This window comes from Coenobita brevimanus, chromosome 98 (assembly GCF_032717465.1).
Source record: "Coenobita brevimanus isolate Jiangsu-jjx chromosome 98, ASM3271746v2, whole genome shotgun sequence".
Taxonomy (NCBI): domain Eukaryota; kingdom Metazoa; phylum Arthropoda; class Malacostraca; order Decapoda; family Coenobitidae; genus Coenobita; species Coenobita brevimanus.
The window spans coordinates 28,899,030-28,922,159 of NC_137051.1; the positions used below are offsets into that span (position 1 = coordinate 28,899,030).

The 23,130-nt window shown below is 41.6% G+C and overlaps 1 protein-coding gene and 1 non-coding gene across 2 annotated transcripts in view; one reads left to right on the forward strand and one right to left on the reverse strand.

The window, feature by feature from the left end:
- Nucleotides 1–23,130, forward strand: part of LOC145414099 (transmembrane protein 198) — a 112,870-nt gene that overhangs the window by 77,582 nt on the left and 12,158 nt on the right. The window contains exons 4-5 of the mRNA XM_080283658.1: nucleotides 4,003–4,162; nucleotides 8,134–8,267. Coding sequence (XP_080139784.1) covers nucleotides 4,003–4,162; nucleotides 8,134–8,267 — 294 coding nt within the window. The remainder of the gene's footprint in view (nucleotides 1–4,002; nucleotides 4,163–8,133; nucleotides 8,268–23,130) is intronic.
- On the reverse strand, nucleotides 22,695–22,813 carry LOC145414310 (5S ribosomal RNA). Its single transcript, XR_013899848.1, has one exon. It is a non-coding gene; the product is annotated as a 5S ribosomal RNA (ribosomal RNA).

A 23,130-nucleotide genomic window follows, 5' to 3' on the forward strand; every position in this document is an offset into this window, starting at 1 on the left:
TCTTCACGGCATTCAACAACCTCCCATTTACCCCATGCATTCTTATATTTTCCACATTCCTTTTTGATCCACTGTCATATGCTTTCTCCAAATCCATGAAGGCTGCATGCAATTTCTTTCTCTTTAGAAACTTTTCTGCTAAAGACCTAAGGATGAATATCTGATCTACACATCCTCTTCCCTTCCTGAAACCTCCCTGTTCTTCTGCAACTAATTCGTCTGTTATTTCTGTACCTCTGTCAGTAAGTATCCTGCTTTTCCTATTACACTAATTAGACAAATGCCCGTATGATTACCACACACTTCTTTTTCCCGTTTTCCTTTGTACGGAGGAATAATTATACAGTCAGCACTCACAAAACGCATGATCCTATAGCTCACATAATACGGGAGGCAAAATTTTATGTCCGAATTTAGTCACAACGCGAAAATGATAGACATTACACAGGTGGAGGAAGCTGCCCATTTTTTTTAACACCATACCACACGGCGACGATAGACATAATGTGGCCAGAGGTCAAACAGTCATAATGCATTAAACTAGGGTCATAACGCGGTAGGAACAGGCAATGCGGCCAGTCATAGTCATAGTGTGGGTTGCATCAGCTTATGACTTATGATTGTCACGTGTCTATGTGGGGTGTCATCACGGCTGACTGAGCATTCCTGCCCCAGTTGAGTCTACCCTCTCCCCGCACTCTGGCTGCACACATACTCTGTGTGATCTTTGTGACCAATAGGAGTCCTGACCTGCCTCGTAACCTCCTTTCACTTACCTCCAGCAAGCCCACAACCACTTCCATTCAAGGTGAGGTATCCTCCAGTGGTTGTATATAATGAAATCTTTATTAGGTAGGTAAATGTCCTGGAAAAAGAAAAACTGAAAATTGCCCCAAACAGTGAACTTGGGGATGGCTTAGGTACCACGAAACCCTTTAACTTGTAAACATATGGCCCTATAACGTGAAAATCTCATAAAGCAGGAGCTTCAGGGTACAATATTCCCGCGTTATGTGAGCACTTGCTGTACTTGACTTCTAATCTCCCGGGACTCTACCTTCCTCCCACGTCAGTCTTCACATCTTCCATATCCATTCAACTACTATCTCTACCCCATGCTTCAACATTGCAGCACACACTCCATCAATTCCTGGGGATTTCCCCATTTTAACTTTCTTCATTGCTTCCACTGCTTCCGTCCTACTGATCTCTTACTCTGATCTCACCGTCCTCCTTCTTCGAGCCATTCCCCAGCCACTTATACTTGCATTACTACAGTCATTCCTTATGGTTAACAGTTCCTTAAAGTGTTCTCACCATCTGCCTACTTTTTCTCCCTTCTCCACTATCATTCTTTTATTTTTATCATTCACTCCCTGCAAACTCACCCTTTCTAACTCTCTTTACCTCCTTCCAGAACATATTCTTACGTTCCCTCCACTTTACACTCAGATTCTTTCCAAATTCCTCATCCACTCTTGTCGTACTCGCTCTTACTAATCTTTTCATCTCTGTCTTCCTCTCTACATATAACTGTCTCTTTCATCTGTCAACTTCCTCCATGCCTCTGCTTCCCATCCACTCAATGTATGCTTTCTTCATTTGCGCCACAGCTTGTCACACCTCTTCATTCCACCATGCTGTTCCTTGCATCCCTTTCTGCTTCTCTTCACCCCACACACCACCTCACATGCTGAACAGATTTCTTCTGTGAATATCTTGCACACATCTTCCACCCCCCCCCATCTGCTCCAAATCATATTTACCCAGTGGCTCCTCCATGTCTCTCATATATTCTTTTTTTTTTTCTTTTATATCCTCTTTCAAGCTGTCTACCCTCTTCCTGTCCTTTCCACTTTCTGTTCCTCAGTTGCACATAAATCTTGACATTCACCACCACCAAGTGATGGTCTGAAAGTCCTCTCGCCCAGCCTCTGTATTCTCTTGCATCCATTACATACCTTCTCATTCTCTCATCCACACATACATAATCAAACCTTGTCTTCTGTTCATGCAGTTCACCACCCATCCATCTCATCACACGCCACATATACATGTGGATCATTTTGTGCCTAAAGAGGGTATTGGCTGTCACCAACCCCCTCCCCACTCAAATGTCCACTAAAGCACTGCCATTCTTGTCTACTTCTGCAGGCACACCCCATTCACAAACTGCACCATCCGCCTTTTCCATTCCCTACTTTTCCATTCATATCTCCAATCAGAAACACTTTCTTATTCCTTACAAATTTTTCCATGCATGCATCTACACTTGCCCAGAACTCTTCTTTCACTGTGCTTGCACGATCTTGCGTTGGTGCATACACATACACACAGTCGCCCTTGTTTCTAGTCCTGATTTTCAATCTTACCCACACAATTATCTTATTATCTCCATCCATCTCTTGCACACAACAATACATACATCATCTTTTGCCCTTATATCTTATTATTTCCATCCATCTCTTGCACACAACAATACATAGTACATCATCTTTTGCCCTCTCATTCTCACCTACTCCCACACATAAACCCTATCTGTACCCCCACTCTCTCACACTGTCACTTTCCCATCTCGTCTCAGTTAATCCACACATGTTGAATTTTGCACCCTCAAGCACCTCTCTCTTTCACCTTATCATTCGCACCCTTACATTTCATGTTGCAATCCGAACCATGTCCATTGTCCAGTCCTTGGTTGTCATCTGTTTGTTTGTCCCGGTCCAAGGCTTCGTGTTCACATTTTTAGTTAGTTGTTTTCTGGAAAGGGGAACTAACCCTCAGCCAACCCACTTGTTGGCACATAGGGAATACATGTTGGTAATAAACATAAGTGTGTTTTACCAGTACTGTAATTACGGTATGTAGATGGGAGACTTGTGGCTTAGGTACCATACCCTGTGTAGAAGAGTTGCTGGGAGGGAGCATAGATTAGTTAGATGGAGTCATGAAACTTATAACCATTATGTGTGACTGTGATGTAGACACACAACATAGACTAAAGAGTGATAACAGTATTTACAAAGACATATATACATATTACCTTCACCAAGATGCAGAAGCACCCCCACATGAGAGGCACACATTTTTTACTTAATTACAAGAACCATCCCATCCTAGCAGTTACCAGTACATACTAGACGTCCTTCATGACAAAGAAACAAACAAACAAATGAACAAAAAATCAGCTTCTATAGACTTTGCAGGATACTTTGAAAACTGTCTCCTCCACAACCCAGCATTACACTTCTCAGACACATAGCCACCACAGCCATACATATGACTACCACTGCCATTCAGAGTTTCAGCCTCACACCATCCTCCATGACCCCTCCTAGATATTCATCCCATAGAAATTTCTCTTCCCATAGAGATGTAGAATTTACTTAGCAAGACTTATAATGTGGCCATCACTCTTCTGAACTTTAGTACAAACTCACAATATCTAAATCCTGTACAGTAACTCGTTGTCTCCTTGTTATAATGGTGCTGCTTACCCCAAAACACCAGTAATCACTTCATGCACTTCATTCCCAAAACACAGACAAACCTTTGACAAATTGTCAGCTAAAGACTTTAGAGAATGGCCATCTGAAGTGGCCAGATTCTGCATTTCATTGGGTTCACATCTAATGAAATTAAGGCCAAAATAGCAACAGTAGCAGTAACACCAAGAGCAGAAAGAACAACACAATAATACAACATATATTGCATAAAGTGGTACAGTAATGCTTTCAGTTACAGTACTGCTGCAAGAGTAACAAGTTTATACTAAGCATGACAACTTGATGGAGCTGTGAGAAGATAAGTATTTCAATTCTTGACTGGGAATCATATGAAGAGTAGGATATAGTGTCAGTCTTGTAGAGCATGTTTGTTGATTTAGGGATTATTAGTGTCATTATGCTCTTTTACTATGGTGTACTGTATTATTTGACTTCTGTCTTCAGTGGCATATCAGTTTAGAAAATGCTACTGTATTATTGTTCAATCTTACTGCAGTTCCTGATGGTCCACTGGTTTGGGGATCGACTGAAGGTTGTTGAGAGCGAGCATCCATGTTGGTTCTCGTGGATGATTCTGGGAGTGTGGCCTTTCATGGTAGTTGTGGGTAGCCTGACGCAGTGGCGTATCACCGGCCGTGGAATATACCATCAGCAGCGTGAGTCCTATAACTTAGTCATTTGCTATCACTGGATTTGTATGTGTGTTCTTTCAGTTTAATAATCAACACTCTCAGGTACTTATAATGCAGGGTTTTGTCATTTTACCCCCATTAATTCATAAAAATTTTCATTTTTTCCACTGACATTTGCATTTCTTCTAAAGCATAATTATGCAAATAAGTGTAAAACTTGAGTTTGACATCACTTTATCTTTAGGCAAACTGTGGCTCTCATTTGTAGTATATTTCATAATTAAGATGTTTATGTGTGATATACAGTAGCCCCTCCACATATGCAAACCTGTTTGCACAGATTCTGCTTACATGGTGCCCTTGAGTGGTGGGAACACTGCCCACACAGTGACATCTGAGCTGGCATCTTGACTTTTGTCAAGAATTTGAAGGGTGTGAGGCTTGCAACTAGGACTCCTATAGATGAATTAGGGTCATAGAGGGTTTTTGGTCAGGAAGTTAGAGTCTATTATGGTGGGGTTTTCCCATTTCTAAAGATTCCTTTAAGAATTTTAATGTCACTCTCTTATGTCTGCTTTGTCCCTGTATGGTAAACTTTTCCCTTATGAAGCATATCTATAGTCTAGTTGGGGTTACAGGCAGGTTGGAGTATCATGGTGAGATTTTCCCACTTTTTTAAAGGTTACTGTCTTATGTATCCATTACCTCTATACAGTGGGCTGTGCACTTAGGAAACATATTAGTAGTGTAGTTGAGGTAATTGAGCATTTTAGGAGGCAAGTTAGGGTCTGCCTCGGGACTTTATTGTACCTGTAATGGGTTAAAGGGGCCTGCTTGTGTGGATTTTGCATGTGTGGTCTGCCAGGTTAACACTTTAACTACATAAGAGGAGGGGCCAGGGGCATACCTAGAGATCTGGGGGCCCAGGGGACTAGGCTCTTTGCAGGGCCCCCCTCCAACATCTAATGAGATTTGATAAAAAAGATTTGCAGTGAACAAACGTGCTCCACCACTTAGTTGATAAAAAAGCCCAAAGCTGACCCACTAGATTATGAATCAGCATTCAGCTCTATGCACAACTGAGTTAAGACATAAGCAGATTGGGTTACATTAACAGTGTTTTAAATAGGGAGGTGTGTACAATTATTATTCAAGTTGCCAGATATCTCATTCTCAAAACTTATCTATTATCTCTGCCGGTATTGTCGGGATGATAAATATATATATTTTTAAATGTTCATAGAAAAGCTTATAAATTTTTAAGGCTTTTGGAGTCCCCTCTCAATTGGGGGCCCAGGGGGCAGTTTCAAACAGCCTCCCCTACCCCCCCCCCCCACAGGTACACCACTGGGAGGGGCTACTGTATGGTACTGCAGTACAGCACATGAGCACTAGAAATTAAATTTTTTTTTTTAGATGTTGGAGCGAGTTCTGGAAGATATGATGAGGGGAAAAATTGAATATTGATTAGATACAGAGTGGGTTAATGCCAGGCAGACGGACCACTGTTGTGGTATTCATTGTACGACAGCATCAGGAAAATACGTAGGAAGGAAGGGAGAGTTTAACATTGTTTTTGTTGATTTGGAGAAGGTATTTGACATAGTTCCCAGGGGGGTGATGAAATAGGCAATAGGAAAGCTTGGGATTGAGGAATTGTTGATTAGAATGGTATGAGGATGCTAACTCCCAGTTGGTAGTGAACAGAGGTAACCCCCAGGTGGTAGCGATCAGAGGTAACCCATAGATTGTAGTGAACAGAGGTAACCCACAGGTGGTAGTGATCAGCGGTAACCTCGAGGTGGTAGTGAACAGAGGTGTGAATGACAAATTTTGGTGTGCATCAAGGGTCAGTTTTAAGCCCCTTATTGTTTATTATGGTGCGTGAAGCTCTCATGTGACTTAAGAAGGACTCCCATGGAAGGTGTTGTATTTTGGTGACTTGATTGCAGAAAGGGAGAGGGTGCAGAGAACAGATTTAGGAAGTGGAGAAATGGAATGGGGTAAAAAGGTTTGAGAGTAAACATGTACAAGACAGAAATGATGATATCTAGAGCAGATTGCAGTACTGTCATAGCAGAAAGAGTACAGCCATTTGCAGTTTGCCATGTTATGCAGTGTTTGTAATAAGTGGATGCCTAACTGATGAAGTGGTGGTATTAGAGGTAGGCTGCAAAATAATGCTGATTTTTATTGTAAGGTGTGTAAAGGAATGCATGTGAAAGGAGAGAGGTTGGAAAGGATTAGAATGCTGGAAAGTCTCTTGACTGTGTGGAGGAGTTTTGTCATTATGGGGACATACTTTGTGCTGGTGTTGGGGCTAGAAAAGTTAGGATGATGGTTTTGCACAAGAGGGGATTTTTGTTAGATGAGAGGAGATTGGAAGTGTGATGAATGTGACTAGGGTGAAAGACAGAATACTGTAATTGCTCTGAAACTCATGGTTACTAAGAAGTGCCATCAGTGATATCTGCATGTGCCCCAAAGGTTGGACTAGATTATGAGATGAAAGGTTTCTTTTGGATTGAACTGATGCATATTGTTGAAACTAAACCAGGACAAAACCTCAGAAAGAGGTGTAGCTATTAAGGCAGTACATCCCAAGGCTTGAAATAGAGGGTTTTATTGTAAAATCCTCCATTTCCTGTGCTTGTATATCATATACAGTACTGTACCAGGAATGACATTACGTCCCTAATACCTAAATCAGGATGCCTAGGCTGGAGCAGTAAAGCATTGGAATAATGCTGTTAGTATACTTCTGTTGTCTAAACACTAATTTTCTGTCGCATTCCAAATTGATTCTGATATTTACTGTACATATGTATGTTTTCTTGTGGTAGGTGGGAGCACTCACCATCCACTTACTTGATGTAGTGCTGCTCTCAGGTGTCTGCCCTTTCCTCTCCTCCATCCTCCTTTCCTTCCATCCTCTTCTGTCTTTCTTTCCTTCGTTCTTTCCTCATCCTTCTGTCTATGGATGACTTAACACTCCCTCTTCTGTCTTTCTTCCCTTCATTCTTTCTTCATCCTTCTGCTTGTGGGTGACTCTACATTGAGTGTCAAGCCAATTGGTTTCCTGTACACCAAGAAACCATTTACTGCACTGGATTGTAACCATATAACCAAATTATGCTCCTGGTGGTTTAGTGGGTAATCAAGGTGCTTCAGTCGGATTGAGCCAGTGAAAGTTTATATCCAGGGGATGGTTGGGGTTTATTGCTCACGTAATGCCACTCAGGGATGAGTAAGGCTGGTCACTCTCATCTTAAATGTTAGGACCAAATTGCATAGCCCCGCTTCTTATGGGGCAACGTAGGATTGGATGATGAATGAATGAATTATTATTATTATTATTATTATTATCATCATCATCATTATTTTCTTATTTATTTTTTGCATTTGAAGAATATAAGTTTTACAATGTCAAGGTCTCAGTTTCTATCCATTTGAAGACAGACCATTGTATCTTCTTGCATTCAATTATTGTCATATATATATACAGTATATATATATATAGCTATGTCCTACACATGACTTCTTAATTTGAGACATGTTTGCATGAATGGCTGGGAGAAAAGATATCTCCATAGAACACTATGTTTACTCAGGAATGTTGTCATTATTTCTTTCTATGCTCCATCATCATACACTCATGTCATCTCTTCAGCCTGTTTTTAGTTATTACAACCCTTTATCAGTCACTCATTATTTCTTTCTATGCTCCATCATCATACACTCATGTCATCTCTTCAGCCTGTTTTTAGTTATTACAACCCTTTATCAATCACTCCACTAGTACTGTATAAGTAAGTTTATTTATTTTATTCATACTTTGAAATTGCATAAAAGCACCTTTCATTACCAAACTTTAGAGCAGTACAGATACACTACTTGGACTTCAGCACTACATTATGAGCAAACTCTCGCTTGTTCCTTTTCCTCATACCTGGCCTACCCTGTTTCTAACCTGCCCCTTCCTCGTGCCTCTACAGTGGTGCCCTCCAAAAAGTCCCGGAGTGTAAACCTGCAGCGTGTCCGGAGTCGGGAGGCACGGGCTGAATTGCGCCAGAAGAAATACCGGTATTTGTATCAAGTTCGTACTGCTCATGGCGACATCATCAGCCAGGTGAATATGCCCGTGTCCGATCTGAGATATACCACTGTTAGCCAGGCTTAGCAGTGTCGCCATCTGGTGGTGGTGGGACTAAATAACTGTGGGATAAAGGTACGGCATCATTTGTTATTGTTCTCTCTTGCTCAGTCTCCCCTTCTCATCTCTCTTGCCGAGGTACAGACAAGACATCTCACTACTACTACTACTACAACCAGCATCTGTGTGAGTCCCAACTAACACATTCTATTATCCCCCTTCTCCCTCTCGTACCTCTATACTGTAACCCCAAGTCCTTTCTTTCATAGGTTTTCCATTTCTTCTTCACCCCATTTTTTTCTTCTCTCCTCCATTCCATTTTTTTTTTTCACTCCACCTTTATACACATCCTTAAACTCACCCCTTGTACACACTTTACCATTTTTCCTCAGGATCACTTCAAACATTAACATTAGCACTAGTCCTCTGTTATATTGCTTCATCAGCATTTTTCTTCTTTCTGTTCTTGCTGCTTGAATAAGTACATTTAATTAATCTTAATTTCTTTATTATAAAACATTATGAACTTGGCTCATGATGAATGTTATTTATATTTTCATAATGTCTGGTGAAGCAGTGTCTCCCTGTATGCTAAGTCCTCATCATAAGTCACCCTTTCTGAATTTCATTTAGCTTGTAAGTCCACAGTAAAAATACATATTATTTCCATTTGCCATCTGTAAAGCATAAGTGCCTGTTTCCTGCATTTTTAGTACCAGGTGTATGAAAGAAGTTGTTATATTTTGGAACATCCCTGATTTATAATGAGGACTGTCTGCATTCTGCTTGCATTCTGTTCTTCCATATATACATATTTTCAAGCCCAGTGTTTATAATATTTTGTGATTATATCAAGATACTACACACAGACTGTGTGATAGTACAGTAAAACCTCGATATTATGGACTTCAATAGATCAGAATTCGCTTTTATCGGACTCGAGGAGCCACGGAACTAAATTCCTATACAGTAATCCCTCCACTATCCGACGTAATAGAGCCAAAGGCACGTCCGGAAAGTGGTCCTGTCCGGATAGTGGGCACCAGCCTCCTGGACTGGTACTTATGGACCCTAACCCAGCCTAACTTTGAAAGCCACCTAAATAACTCCCTACTGGACATGCATAGCACCTATTTAAACCTATTTAAGACCCTATTCACACCAATAATGGACATAAAGCATGAAATAAATGAAAAGGAACCAAAGAATGAGGAATTAGAAGTGACTGTACCCCAGCCACGGTACTTACATCACGTTTGTGGCTGCCTTTCTAAGGTTTTGGCAGTGGTGAAAATGCTCTTGAAGCACGTACAGTAATCCATTGTTGTGCTGCACTTAATTCTTTGCACTGTGAGTTATAATTGTTTAACACTGCACATTGTTCTTAACTGCACCACTGCAGTTCTAACCGCCAGTTTAAACTGCCAATTTGCACTCCACAGTTGATCCTTTGCACTCTAAGTTCAAATTTCTTAACACTGCACAACACTGTAAATTCCCATGTGGTCTAGAGGCGAGGTATTGCAGTATATTCATGTGTTTATTCGCAAAAAACGAGCACGTGTGGCTTCCAGTGCGATAAGCATCTATTCACAATCGAAGTTAGGGAGTAACTGTTGATGTCGGAGAAACAGAGTTGCCAGATCGCAACAGCCACATTACAAATCTCCTCAACTTTCATTACCAAATTTAACTTTTCATAACCAAATTCGTAAAGCTAGCATTTATTCTTCATTAATTATATATACATGTACAAGTGGAAATACATGTAATCACCCTCCTTATAATTAACAGCATGTTGATTATTTTCACGCCATGTAGGGTAGCAGTTTAATCAGAGAGAGCAAACAATCCACCATCTCCATCCTGTGTATCCTCATACATGTGAAAAATCCGTTTGGTAATGCATTATTCTGATTCATTACCAAACGAATTTTTCATTACCAAATTGGCCCACATTTGGCAATGAAAAATAGCACACGGCAACCCTGACAGGGAAGGGGGGAGGGGGGAGGAAAGAAGGGGTGAAGGGGCCATGGTGTAAGCAGCTGTTTGGCACCGCGCGGCAATTTCAAATTATGGGTGGGCAAAAATTCGGATTTTTTTGGGATTCTTTTCTTTTTTTGGCCATTTTTCGGTTCCGAAGGTCCAGGCCCACAATGTCCGGTAAGTGGGGATGTCCGGAAAGTGGTTGTCCGGAATTTCAGGGATTACTTATCGGAAAAAGTCCGATAAAGCCAGAAGCAGTCCGGACTGCCTGACCACTTCAGCTATGTTCACCGCAATAAAGTAAATAAAAAACATGTTTATCAGTGTACAGAACAGTATTATTTTATATATTAAACCATTTGATTAATGTAGTGAAGTTATAACACAATACAGTACTGCAAAGGTAGTCAAAACAGCTTAAAAACCATTCATGCGATCCGGACCAATATCTGATGTATCAGAAAGAGTCTAGGTTAGCAGGGGGAAGTCCGGATGCCGCTTTTATCAGAATTTTGAATTTTTTGGAATGGTTTGGGCCCCAATTAGTCCGTTATAGTGAGGTCTTACTGTAATTTATAACTCGAAGATGATGCTCAGCATAAAGCATTGGTAAACATTTGGCATGACAAGTATCATTTTTCAATTTTTTCTAAGTTAATGTCTTAATGTTTTAATATATACTTTGTTAGCTACTACAGTACTGTACATCAGCCCTCTAATGAGTGTTTGAGGTTTCACATTGCACAAGCATCTTTGTCAAAAGCTGTCACCTTGTCACCTGATAACCAGTTCCATATATATATATATTTATATAAGGGTGGTCGGTGGGGGCAGTCATCATCCACTCACTCAGTGTAGTGCTGCTTTGGGTGTCTGCCCTTTCCTCCCTTTCTTCCTCTTGAGCTTCTCTTTCCTTCATTCTTTCCTCTTCCTTATGCCTATGGGTGACTTTACACTCCCTCTTATGTCTTTCTTTCCTTCACTCCTTCCCCTTCCTTTTGCCTATGGGTGACTCTATACTGAGTGACAAGCCAAATGGTTTCCTGTACACCAGGAAACCAATTACTTCGCTGGGTGGTAATTATACAACCAAATTATGGCGCCTGGTGGTTTAGTGGGTAATTTACCCGTGGATTGCGAAATTACCTTTTTTTTTTTAATCCCACCCCGTGGTGTGCAAGAGACAAAGGAAACAAAATTTTTTTTTTCTAGTTTTTGTTTTATTATAAACTTGAAGATAAACATTCAGGGCATCATCTGGTGGAAAAAAAAAAAAATCTCTCTCTCTCTCCCTCTCCATCTTTGCGTAGGGCCAGGCGTATGTTTATGTATGGGAGTAGCGAATTTTTTTTTTTTTTTTTTTTTTTTTTTTAATTATTAACTTGAAGATACATATCCAGGGCATCATCTGATGAAAAGAAAAAAAAAAAATCTCTCTCTCCGTCTTTGCGTAGCGCCATGTGTAAGTTTGCATAAGGATGGAGTAGTTAGTGGTGATGCACGGCCAGCACAGCCTGAGCTGTGGCTTGCAATCCACGGGTTAAGGTCTCCAATCAGATTTAGCCTGTGCTGGTTCATATCCAAGTTTTTTTTTTTTTTTTTTTTATGCGAGGAAGAAGGAACCAAAGGCCATGAGCCCGCAATAACAGTTCCCTCCAAGAGAAAAACAAAATACAATAGAGAGCCAAATTCAAGATCCGATCATTTCAAGATGCTTGAACACACTGCGTCTGAAAGACTGGAGATCATAGGCAGCAGGAAATACACACAGAGGGAGACAGTTCCAGAGCTGACCTGTTGCATAAATGAAGGACTGGGAGTAATGGTTAACTCTTGCATTATAGAGTTGGACAGAAAAGGGATGAGAGTTTGCTGCTAGACGGGTGCTACGCGCCCGTCGTAGAGGCGGAGGAATGCATGTAGACAGTTCAGAGGAGCAGTGACCATTAAAGTAGCAATAGAAAAGAGATATAGGTGCAACAGTGCGGCGAAGAGACAGAGGTTGAAGGGAGTCAGTAAGAGGAGGAGAGTTAATGAGACGAAAAACCTTTGACTCCACCATATTGAGAAGAGCTGTATGTGGGGACCCTCCCCACACATGAGAGTTGTCTTCACACAGGGGTGGATAAAACCCCTGTATAGAGTCAACAATTGTGCAGTGGTAAAGAAAGAACGGAGTCGGCTTAGCACACCTAATCTCTTGGAAGCAGATTTTACAAGAGATGTAATATGATCTTTCCAAGATAAGTCCCGAGTGAATGAAACCCCAAGCATGTTCAAGGATGATGCAGGATTAAGCTGAATGTTATTAAACATTAGTGGGTATACCTGTGGAAGATTTTGTCGGGTTGATAGGTGTAAGAACTAAGTCTTAGATGCATTAAAAACAACCAGATTGTCGTAAAAGGCGACTAAAAGGGTTGGCGGAGGGTTAGTGCCCCTCCCCGGAAAACAACTAACTAAAAAAAACAAACAATAAGCCTCGGACAAGGACTGACCAAACGATGATGACCAAGGACCGGACAAAGGACATGATTATTGGAACATGAAATGTAAGGGGAGCGAATGATGAGGTGAAAGAGAGAGAGATTGTCCAGGTGCTTGAGGGTGCGAAAGTGGATGTATGTGGAATAACTGAAACAAAATGGAGAGGAGAAAGTGTGAGAGAATGGGAGTATGGATGGGGTATATGTGGAGGAGTAGGTGAGAATGAGAGGGCAAAGGAAGGAGTATGTATAGTTGTGAGTAAAAGATGGAAGAGGAGCATAAGACAGTATGGATCAGTTGGGTCAAGGATTGTGTGGGTAAAGTTGAAAGTTGGAATACAAATGTGGGCGATCGTGTGTGTGTATGCGCCAACGCAAGATCGTGCTAGAAGAGTGAGAGAAGAGTTCTGGACAAATGTAGAAGTGTGCATGGAAAAGTTTGGAAGGAATGAGAGAGTGTTTTTGATTGGTGATATGAATGGTAAAGTTGGGAATGTGAAGGTGGATGGAATAGTTGGTGAGTGGGGTGTGCCTGCTGAGATAGATGAGAATGGGAGTGCATTAGTGGACATTTGTGCTGGGAGGGGGTTGGTGATAGCCAATACCCTCTTCAGGCATAAAATGATCCACAGGTATACATGGCGAGTGATGAGAAGGGTGTGTGGTGAACTGAATGAAAGGAAGGCAATGATTGATTATGTGTGTGTGGATGAAAGGATGCGAAGATGTGTAATGGATGCAAAAGTTTATAGAGGCTGGGGGAGTGGACTTTCTGACCACTACTTGGTGGTGGCCAGAATTAGAATTCAAGTAAGATGGAGGAATAGAAGAAAGGAAAGACGAGGGGAAGGAGTAGTTGCAAGGAGAGTGGAAAGGTTACAAGAGGATGAGAAAAAGGCAGAGTATAAGAGAGACGTGGAGGAACGATTGGGCAAATATGAATTGGAGCAGATGGGAGACGTGGAAGGTGTGTGTAGGATATTTACAGAAGAAATATGTGCAGCATGTGATGTGGTGTGTGGAAGGAAGAGAAGACGGAGGGGGGTGCAAGGAACAGCGTGGTGGACTGAAGAGGTGAAACAGGCTGTGGCACAAAAGAAGAAAGCATACAATGAATGGATGAGAAATAGGGGCGTGGAAGAAGTTGAGAGGCGGAAGAGAGAGTTATATGTAGAAAGAAAGAGAGAGGTGAAAATATTAGTAAGAGAAAGTAAGAAGAGAGTGGATGAGGAATTTGGAAGGAATTTGAGTGTAAAGTGGAGGGACTGTAAGAAAATGTTCTGGAAAGAGGTGAAAAGAGTAAGACAGGGTGAAAGTGAAGTTAGCAGGGGAGTGAAAGATAAAAATGGTAGATTACTAGTGGAGAAGGGAGAAAAAGTGAGCAGATGGAGAGAACACTTTAAGGAATTGTTGAACGTAGAGGATGGAAGTAATGCGAGTATAAGTGGCTGGGGAATGGCTGGGAGAAGGAGGGAGGTGAGAAGACAGGAAGAAATCAGTAGGATAGAAGTTGTGGAAGCAATGAAGAAAGTTAAATCGGGGAAAGCCCCAGGAATTGATGGAGTGTGTGGTGAAATGCTGAAGCATGGGGGAGAGATAGTAGTAGAATGGATGTGGAAGATGTGCAGATTGGCCTGGGAGGAAGGTAGAGTCCCGGAGGATTGGAAATCAGGTATGATTATTCCCTTGTACAAAGGAAAAGGGGAAAAAGAAGTGTGTGGTAATCATAGGGGCATTTGTCTTCTTAGTATAATAGGAAAAGTGTATGGTAGGATACTTATTGACAGAGTTAGAGGAAGAACAGAGAAATTAGTTGGAGAAGAACAGGGAGGCTTTAGGAAGGGAAGAGGTTGTGTAGATCAGATATTCATTCTTAGATCTTTAGTGGAAAAGTTTCTAGAGAAGGGAAAGAAGTTGTATGCGGCTTTCATGGATCTGGAGAAAGCATATGACAGGGTGGATAGACAAGGATTGTGGAAAGTGTTAAGAATATATGGAGTAGATGGGAAGTTGTTGAATGCTGTGAAGAGTATGTACGATGGTGCGAAGGCTGCAGTGCGTGTGGATGGTGAACTAAGTGAATTTTTCTCTTTGAAAGTTGGTTTGAAACAGGGATGTGTCATGTCTCCATGGTTGTTCAATCTGTACATGGATGGGGTAATAAAAGAGGTACAAGGTAGGGTAGTGGATGTTGGAGTGGCCCTGGTGAGAGAGGATAGTGTTTGGAAAGTCCTTGTACTGTTGTTTGCAGATGATACTGTGTTGTTGAGTGAAAACGAAGGGGAGCTGCAAGGCTTGGTGGATGAGTTTGGGAGAGTGTGTAAGAAACAGAATCTAAAGGTGAATGTAGGGAAGAGTAAAGCGATGGTCTTTGAGAGAGGTGAAGTCAGGGAATGTACAGCGAGGTTGGATGGTGAGGAATTGGAAAATGTGAGTATGTTTAAGTACTTGGGTAGTGTGATGAGTAAGGATGGAGGTTTGGAGGGTGAAGTGCCTGAAAGGGTACAGCAGGGAAGAAAGGTTGCTGGTTCTTTGAAAGCAGTGAAAAGAAACAGGGAAGTGAGCATGGAAGTGAAAAAGTTACTACATGACAGTATTGTGATACCAACTCTAACGTATGGAAGTGAAGCTTGGATGTTGTTGGAAGGACACAAGTGAAGAGTGAGAGCAGTGGAAATGAGTTATTTAAGAGGAGCCTGTGGAGTCACATGGAGAGACAGGCTGACGAATGAGGATATAAAGGAGCGATGTGGTGTTGATGTGGATGTGATAGGAAGCGTTATGAGGAACACACTGAGGTGGTTTGGCCATGTGGAGAGGATGGAGGGTGAAAGACTGACGAAGAGAGTGTATGTGAGTGAGGTGGAGGGGGGAAGAGAGAGGGGGAGGCCGAGGATGAGATGGAGGGATGGGGTGGAGAGGTATATGAGAGAGGGGGGTGTGAGTTGGGAGCAGGGCAGTGAAATGGCGGGGGACAGGGCGACTTGGAGGCGATTTGTTTGTGCCCATCCCAAACGGGATTGAGGCGTCTGGCAATAGATAGATAGATAGATTATTTTTACCCCAGTCAGAGATATGAGCCAAATCAGACATTATGTGTGCCATAGCCTCATCCCTTGTTTGTTGAAGTAACTGCTGAGATGGGCGTTGTGGGAACCGAATGGAAAGGTGAAGGGTGGAGTCATCAGCATATGAGTGGATAGGGTTAGATGTACAGCTTAGAACGTCATTGATGAATAAAAGGAAGAGAGTTGGTGATAGGACAGAACCCTGAGGAACACCAATGTTGAAAGATCTAGGAGAAAAACGATGGCCATTTACAACAGCGGCTATAGAACAACCAGAAAGGAAGCTAGCGATGAAGGCACAGACAGAGGGATAGAAACCGTAAGAGGGCAGTTTGGAAATTAAAGATTTATGCCAGACTCGATCGAAAGCCTTTGAGATGTGAAGTGCAATGGCAAAGCTTTCGCCAAAGTCCCAAAAGGAGGAGGACCAGGAGTCTGAAAGGTAGGTGAGAAGATCGCCAGTGGAGTGTCCCTGACGGAACCCGTACTGACGATCAGAAAGAAGGTTGTGATAGGAAAGATGCCTTAAAATTTTTCTATTGAGAATTGACTCGAAAACTTTTGAAATATGGGACGTTAAAGTAATTGGACGATTGTTGGAGGGTTGGGAGTGGTCATCCTTCTTTGGGACTGGCTGAATGAGAGCAAACTTCCAGCAAGAAGGAAAGGTACAAGTTGACAGACAAAGGCGAAAGAGTTTGCCTAGGCAGGGTGTAAGCACAGAAGCACAGTTCTTGAGAACAACAGGAGGGACTCCATCAGGCCCATATGCCTTCTTAGTATTGAGGCCAGTGATGGCAGAAAATACATCAGCTGAAGAAATATTAATGTCAGCCATGAGGAAGTCAGAGGGGGGAAGTGATGGAGGAACAGCACCGGAATCATCTAAGGTGGAATTGGAGGAGAAAGTCTGTGCGAAGAGATCTGCTTTATTAGTAGAAGAAATAGCTACAGAACCATCAGAGTAGAAAAGAGGAGGGAAGGATGATGAGGTAAAGTTGTTTGAAAGGTTTTTGGCAAGGTGCCAGAAGGAGCAGGAAGAATTCGAGTTGGAGAGTTGAGAGCGTTTTGTGCGGATGAAATTATTTTTAGCAGAGCGAAGAACAGACTTAGCACGATTCCGAGCAGAAACATAAAGATGATGTGATTCAGGGTTGGGTTGGCTCCAGTACCTTATGTAGGCCCTCTCCTTGTTGCGGACAGTATGAGAACAAGCGTGGTTAAACCAAGGCTTTCTTGCGTTAGACAAAGGATACGAGAAAGGAATGTATGCTTCCATGCCCGAGAGAATAACCTCTGTAATGCGCATGACACACTCAGATGGCTCCCGGCCATGGAAGCAATAATTATTCCAGGGAAAGCCAAAGAAGTACTGCATGAGGGCCTTCCAATCTGCGGCTCCAAAATGCCACAGACGACGTTTCCCTGGAGGGTCCACAGGCCGTACCAGAGTGATAGGACAGGTTAAGATGATTAGGTTGTGATCGGAGGAGCCCAACAGAGAGAAAAGATTAACAGTGTAAGCAGAAGGATTAGTTGTAAGGAAGAGGTGAAGTATGTTGGAGCTCTCTCCAAGGCAGTCTGGGATATGGGTAGGGTGCTGTACAAGCTGCTCTAGATCATTAAGGATAGAAAAGATTTAGGCTTGTTCACCAGGTGGAGCAGTGAAAGGAGAGGAGAGCCAAAGGTGGTGGTGAACATTGAAATCTCCTAAAATGGAGATTTCAGAGAAAGGAGAAATGGATAGAATGTGTTCCATCGTCGAAGTAAGATAGTCGACGAATTTTTGATAGTCAGTAGAATTAGGGGATAAGTATACAGCACAGATATATTTAGTCAAAGAATGACAGGAAAGCCGAAGCCAGAGTGTAGAGAATTCAGAAGAATCGACTTCAGGAACACGAGAGCAAGATAAGTCGTTGCGTTTGCATATCAGAGCCAAAGAAAATGTTGCCCAAAATGACCATGACAGGCCTTTCCTCTTCCTTGGATGACTCTGACATCATCCCAAATATTCTGAGCAAAACAGTAAAATTAAGATGCTCGTTGATCGAGGTTGTACCCTCAACCTTCTCTTCACAAGGACAAGGAACGACACCAAAACTGCTGTCGTGAAGATGTCACCAGAGGTGAGATCCTCCATTGTAGAACAGGGCAATTACATCTATGTGGATCTTACAAGATGCCACGCTTTCGATAGATTCTGGGTTACACAGTGTCATCACTGTCAAGGCTTTGGTCCTACATTTGAGAGATGTTCTAGGAAAAGTGATGAACCTAAATGCGTCTTTTGTGCTGGAGCCCATAAATCTAAGGACTGTAGTAACAGAAATTCTCCCAAATGCATCAACTGCTCCTCTTTAAGACATCAAGATGCTAATTCAAAGTCACAGTCGGTTGCCCATTTTGCATCAAGTAGAGAATGTCCAATTATGATTTCTCATAGGAATAGATTGATTGAAAACACCAATTTTGACCATTCAAAAAACTGACTACATCCCTCTTGAACCAGTTAAGGATGGGTCTTTTAAATATTCGTTCTATCCGTAATAAGATAGACTATATTAATGAAACTCTAAATCAGCGCGAGCTTGACATTTTGTGCTTGACTGAAACCTAGTTGTATGAGTCTGATATCGATATTATTCGTAATGCTTTGCCTAAGACACATTCTATTATTAGTATTCCCAGGCCTGCTGCTGACTATCCGGGAGGAGGCGTAGCACTCATCTACTCGGCAGCACTTGCAAACATTTCTCTCATTGACTCAGACCTGACCCCATCTTCATTTGAATTTATGGAAGCATTAATAAATTTCCATCAGAATACCATTAGAATTGCAAGTGTCTATCGACCAGGTCATCCAGGCAGAGATCGAGGTTTTATGGAGGAGTTTGGGCAGTTTCTTGAAGGGTTTTCTCTTAAACCTGGAGGACTTCTTGTTTGTGGTGATTTCAGTTATTGGGTTGACAGTCCAGAGTCAAAACCATTTTCTTCAGAATTCCTTGAGTTGATCACCCAGAACAATTTTTTCAATCATGTGGGCAATCCAACTCATGTCTCAGGACATGACTTGATCTTGTCCCCTGTTGGTTGCAGGCGCGTATCAGATGTGGAGGTTGACTCATTTGACCTCCTCATCTCTGATCATGCTCTGATCACTCTTAGTGTTGATGTCCCGAAATCCCCTTCATATAAAAAGGTCATCATGTTCAGAAATTACAACCATGTTGACCGCCAGTTGATTGATGTGTTTTGAAATTGATCAACGTTTAAACTCCATCGATTCTTCAAGTCTTTCTTCTGATGAATTGGTTAATATTTACAGCAATGAGCTCTGGTCAATTTTTGACCATTATTGCCCTGAGGTAGTAGAAACAATCACTGTACTTGATAATTCTCCGTGGTATGGTCCATCCATTAATTCTTTGCATAGACAACGTAGAAGGGCAGAACTCACAGCGCTTGCAGCGGACCGAAGTAACTCGTTTGCGTTATGTTTTTGTGAGAAGAGCAGTTGTTCACACTGTAAAAGCCCAAAAGGCTAGGTATTATCAAAATAAAGTTGATTCATGTGGTGGTGATAAAAAAAAACTGTCTGCAGTTGTGAACAATTTGGTTGGTCGGAGGAATGTAATTGTTAAACCAACTTCTGTACCTGATGCCCAATTGGCTTCTGGTTTTGCTTCATTTTTTACAAGTAAGATATCTCGCATAAGAAGTGATTTAGACAGCAGTTCTCCTAGTGAAGCGTACTCAGTTGACTTCCAGCCACGGTGCACCGGGGATCATTTGCTTTCAACATTTCATCTGCTGGATGTAAACAAAGTCAAATGTTACATCAGAGAACTTAATAAAACATTTTGCTCACTCGATCCGTGTAACATGTCACAACTGCCTGATGTGTATGAGCATGCTGCGGACTTTATCTGCAACATAATAAATAGATGCTTCTTAGAAAGTAATTTTGTGCAGTCTGAGAAACATGCTTTGCTAAGGCCCCTAATTAAGAAACCTGGCCATGATGTCGAGAGCATGACAAATTATCGTCCCGTCTCTAACCTGTCTTTTTTATCCAAGATTATTGAGCGGGCCATACTCGATCAACTCTTACCACTACTGGAACACAACAGAGTTGTTCCTATTGTTCAATCAGCATACAGAAAATACCATTCAACTGAAACTGCACTAACAAGGATTCAGAGTGACTTGGTGGCAAACACTTGTAGTGGGATGTCCTCTCTCCTAGTTCTGTTGGATCTGTCTGCAGCTTTTGATACAGTAGATCATAAACTATTGTTGGATGATCTGTATTTTTATGGTGTTCGTGATAGTGTCCTTTTGCTCCTTAAGTCGTATCTGTCGGACAGATCTCAGAGAGTGGTTGTTGATTACGCTAGCTCTGATTCTGCTCCTCTTCTATTTGGAGTCCCTCAAGGATCAGTTTTGGGTCCAATTCTATTTACTATCTACACAAGTAGTTTATCATCTCTACTTGATGCTCATGATGTGTCCTATCATTTTTATGCTGATGACACCCAGCTCTATGTTAAGATGTCAGATATCAACAATACTAAGACAGAGTTTGAATCTCTAATGTCTGATATTAAGATTTGGATGGCTAAGAGGAAACTTAAGCTGAATGATGGTAAAACTGAGATCATCATCATGAGAGGAAACAGAAGGGGTGATGACATTGACAATGCCCTGGCTTTGAACATTGGCGTGTCACATCTGCATCCAGTCAGTTGTGTTAGAAATCTGGGTGTTTATCGTAATTTTAAGTTAAATTGCAAAGAACATATTAATCAGGTTGTAAGAGGGTGTAACTTGCATATCAGAAATCTGTACGCTGTGAGAAAATTCCTGAATAGACGGTGCCTCTTAACATTGGTCAATGCAGTGGTCTTGTCTCGTGTTGATTATTGTTAATTCACTGTGGGTTGGTCTTCCAAATAATATACTAACAAAAGTTCAGTCTGTGTTGAACAGGGCGGCACGGCTTATCTTTGATCTCCCCCCAAGAACCTCAACTACCCCGTTTCTGATTGAGTTGCATTGGTTACCAGTAAAGGCTAGAATTGAATTTAAACTGTGTCTTATTACAGTCAAGGTTCTTAAGTTTGGTGAACCGAAGTATCTTGCTGAATTGTTAAAACTCCCATCGGCACGCCCGGGTGTGATGTTACGCAGTGAAGATGATTCCTTGCCTCTTGATGAGCCAGGAGCCATTCACCAGTCATCTTTCTCTGATCGTTCTTTTGCATATAGAGCCCCTAGATTATATAACAGATTGCCATTGTCCATAAGACAACTCTCTACTGTTGAATCCTTTAAGAGACAGCTGAAAGCCTTTCTTTTTTCAAAATGCTATGACCTGGAGAGAGGTACTATGACGGATGATTATAGGGTTTAATTATTGCCACTTTCATATATATATGATGTAGCTTGTATTATATACAAGAAATGTCACAATTCTTGTAATTGTAAAAATAATGTATGTGTGTCGAGAGCTAGTGAATTCCCAAAAGGAAGAACTGGCGCTTTTGAGAAACAAAAGGCCAGATTATTGATATTATTATTATTATTATTATTATTATTATTATTATTATATATACACAGCATCCACCTTTGGCTTTGAAATGAGGGGGTTGGGGTTTATTGCTCATAAAGTGCCACTCAGGGATGAGTGAGGCTGGTCATTCTCATCTTAAAAGTCAGGACCAACTTGCCTAGCCCCAGGCTTGTACACTTCTCATGGGGCAGCATAGGATTGGTTGATGACTGGATGGATGGTATTTATTCTTTCCTTGTCCTTCTGCGTACGGGTGACTTTACACTCCCTCTTTTGTCTTTCTTTCCTTCTTTCTTTCCTCTTCCTTCTGCCTGTGGGTGACTCTACACTGCGTGGCAAGCCAAATAGTTTCCTGTACAACAGGAAACCATTTACTATGCTGGGTGGCAACCATATAAACAAATTTTGGCACTTTTTTTTTTTTTTTTTTTTTTTTTTTTTTTTTTTTTAAATAACAGAACAGAGGAAGGAAAAACAAATGAATATAAAAAAACAAATCCGTGCCCCAGATTACTGGTGTCCTCTGTTCATAAAATATCTGTAACAGTTAGACTTGAACAGCTGTAGGTTGAAGTTTGGAGGGAAATAACTCTGGGGAAGTGAGTTCCAGAGAGCTGCTGTTTGGGGAATGAAAGAATTCTGATAGGCAGAAGTTCTGCAGTATGGCTGAGTGACATTCCAGTCATGAGCGCTGCCAGGTGCCCGTGTAGCATGAGGGAAGGCATGGAGAGGTGGCACCATGGACACAACTTCGTCTGAGCATTTGCTATAGAAATATCTGTAAAATAACGCAAGGGAGGCAACATTCCTTCTTACTTGTAGGGGAGGTAGTTTATTAGTAACAGCAGGGTTATTAATAATTCTAACAGCTTTGTTCCAAATTTTGTCTACTTGTTTTAACGCAACCTCCACAAGGGTGAGCAGTATTCAAGCTGAGAGTGCACATGACTCTTATAAATTATAACTAACTGCTCGTCAGTGAAGAAGTTACGGACTCTGTACAATAATGCAAGTTTCTTTGAGGCAATTTTAGCAAGTGATCTAACATGGGAGATCCAGCTGAGGGCATTGTTAAGCAAGACGCCGAGAATGTCAATACTTTTGAAAATGGGAATATTTGTAGCATTGAAGGTAATATATGATTCTGGCAATACCTGTCTAATAGTTCATTCATTTCATTCATTGCCAGACGTCATGTATCCCAGACAGGGTGGCCAAGGGCTTAGAGTTAATTGTTTTACAGGGAGGGGCACTAATCCTCCACCAACCCCACTTGACGTAAGGATGCCAACAGCATCTGGTGTTCCCAGGCGGTCACCCATCCAAGTACTAACCAGACCCAACGTTGCTTAACTTCGCTGATCGAACGGGAAGCAGTGTACTCAATGTGGTATGGCCGTTGGCTGTCTAATAGTAAATTGTCTAATAGTAAATTGTATATATTTAGTTTTACTAGCATTAAATAAGACAAGGTTATTTGTCCCCATTCACTTATCATAGATAAGTCTTGATTTAAAGAGATGGCTGTACTGAGTTGAGAGATAGAGATATCGGACTTTGTAAATGGATGTCTGAGTGTGAATGAACTATGAAGTGTTGAGTCATCTGCTTATGAATGGATGGGATTGTGGGTGACAGATAAGAGATCATTAATATGAATGAGGAACAGGGTTGGTGCCAGAACTGATCCCTGCGGCATGCCGGTGTTAACTGAGTGGAAA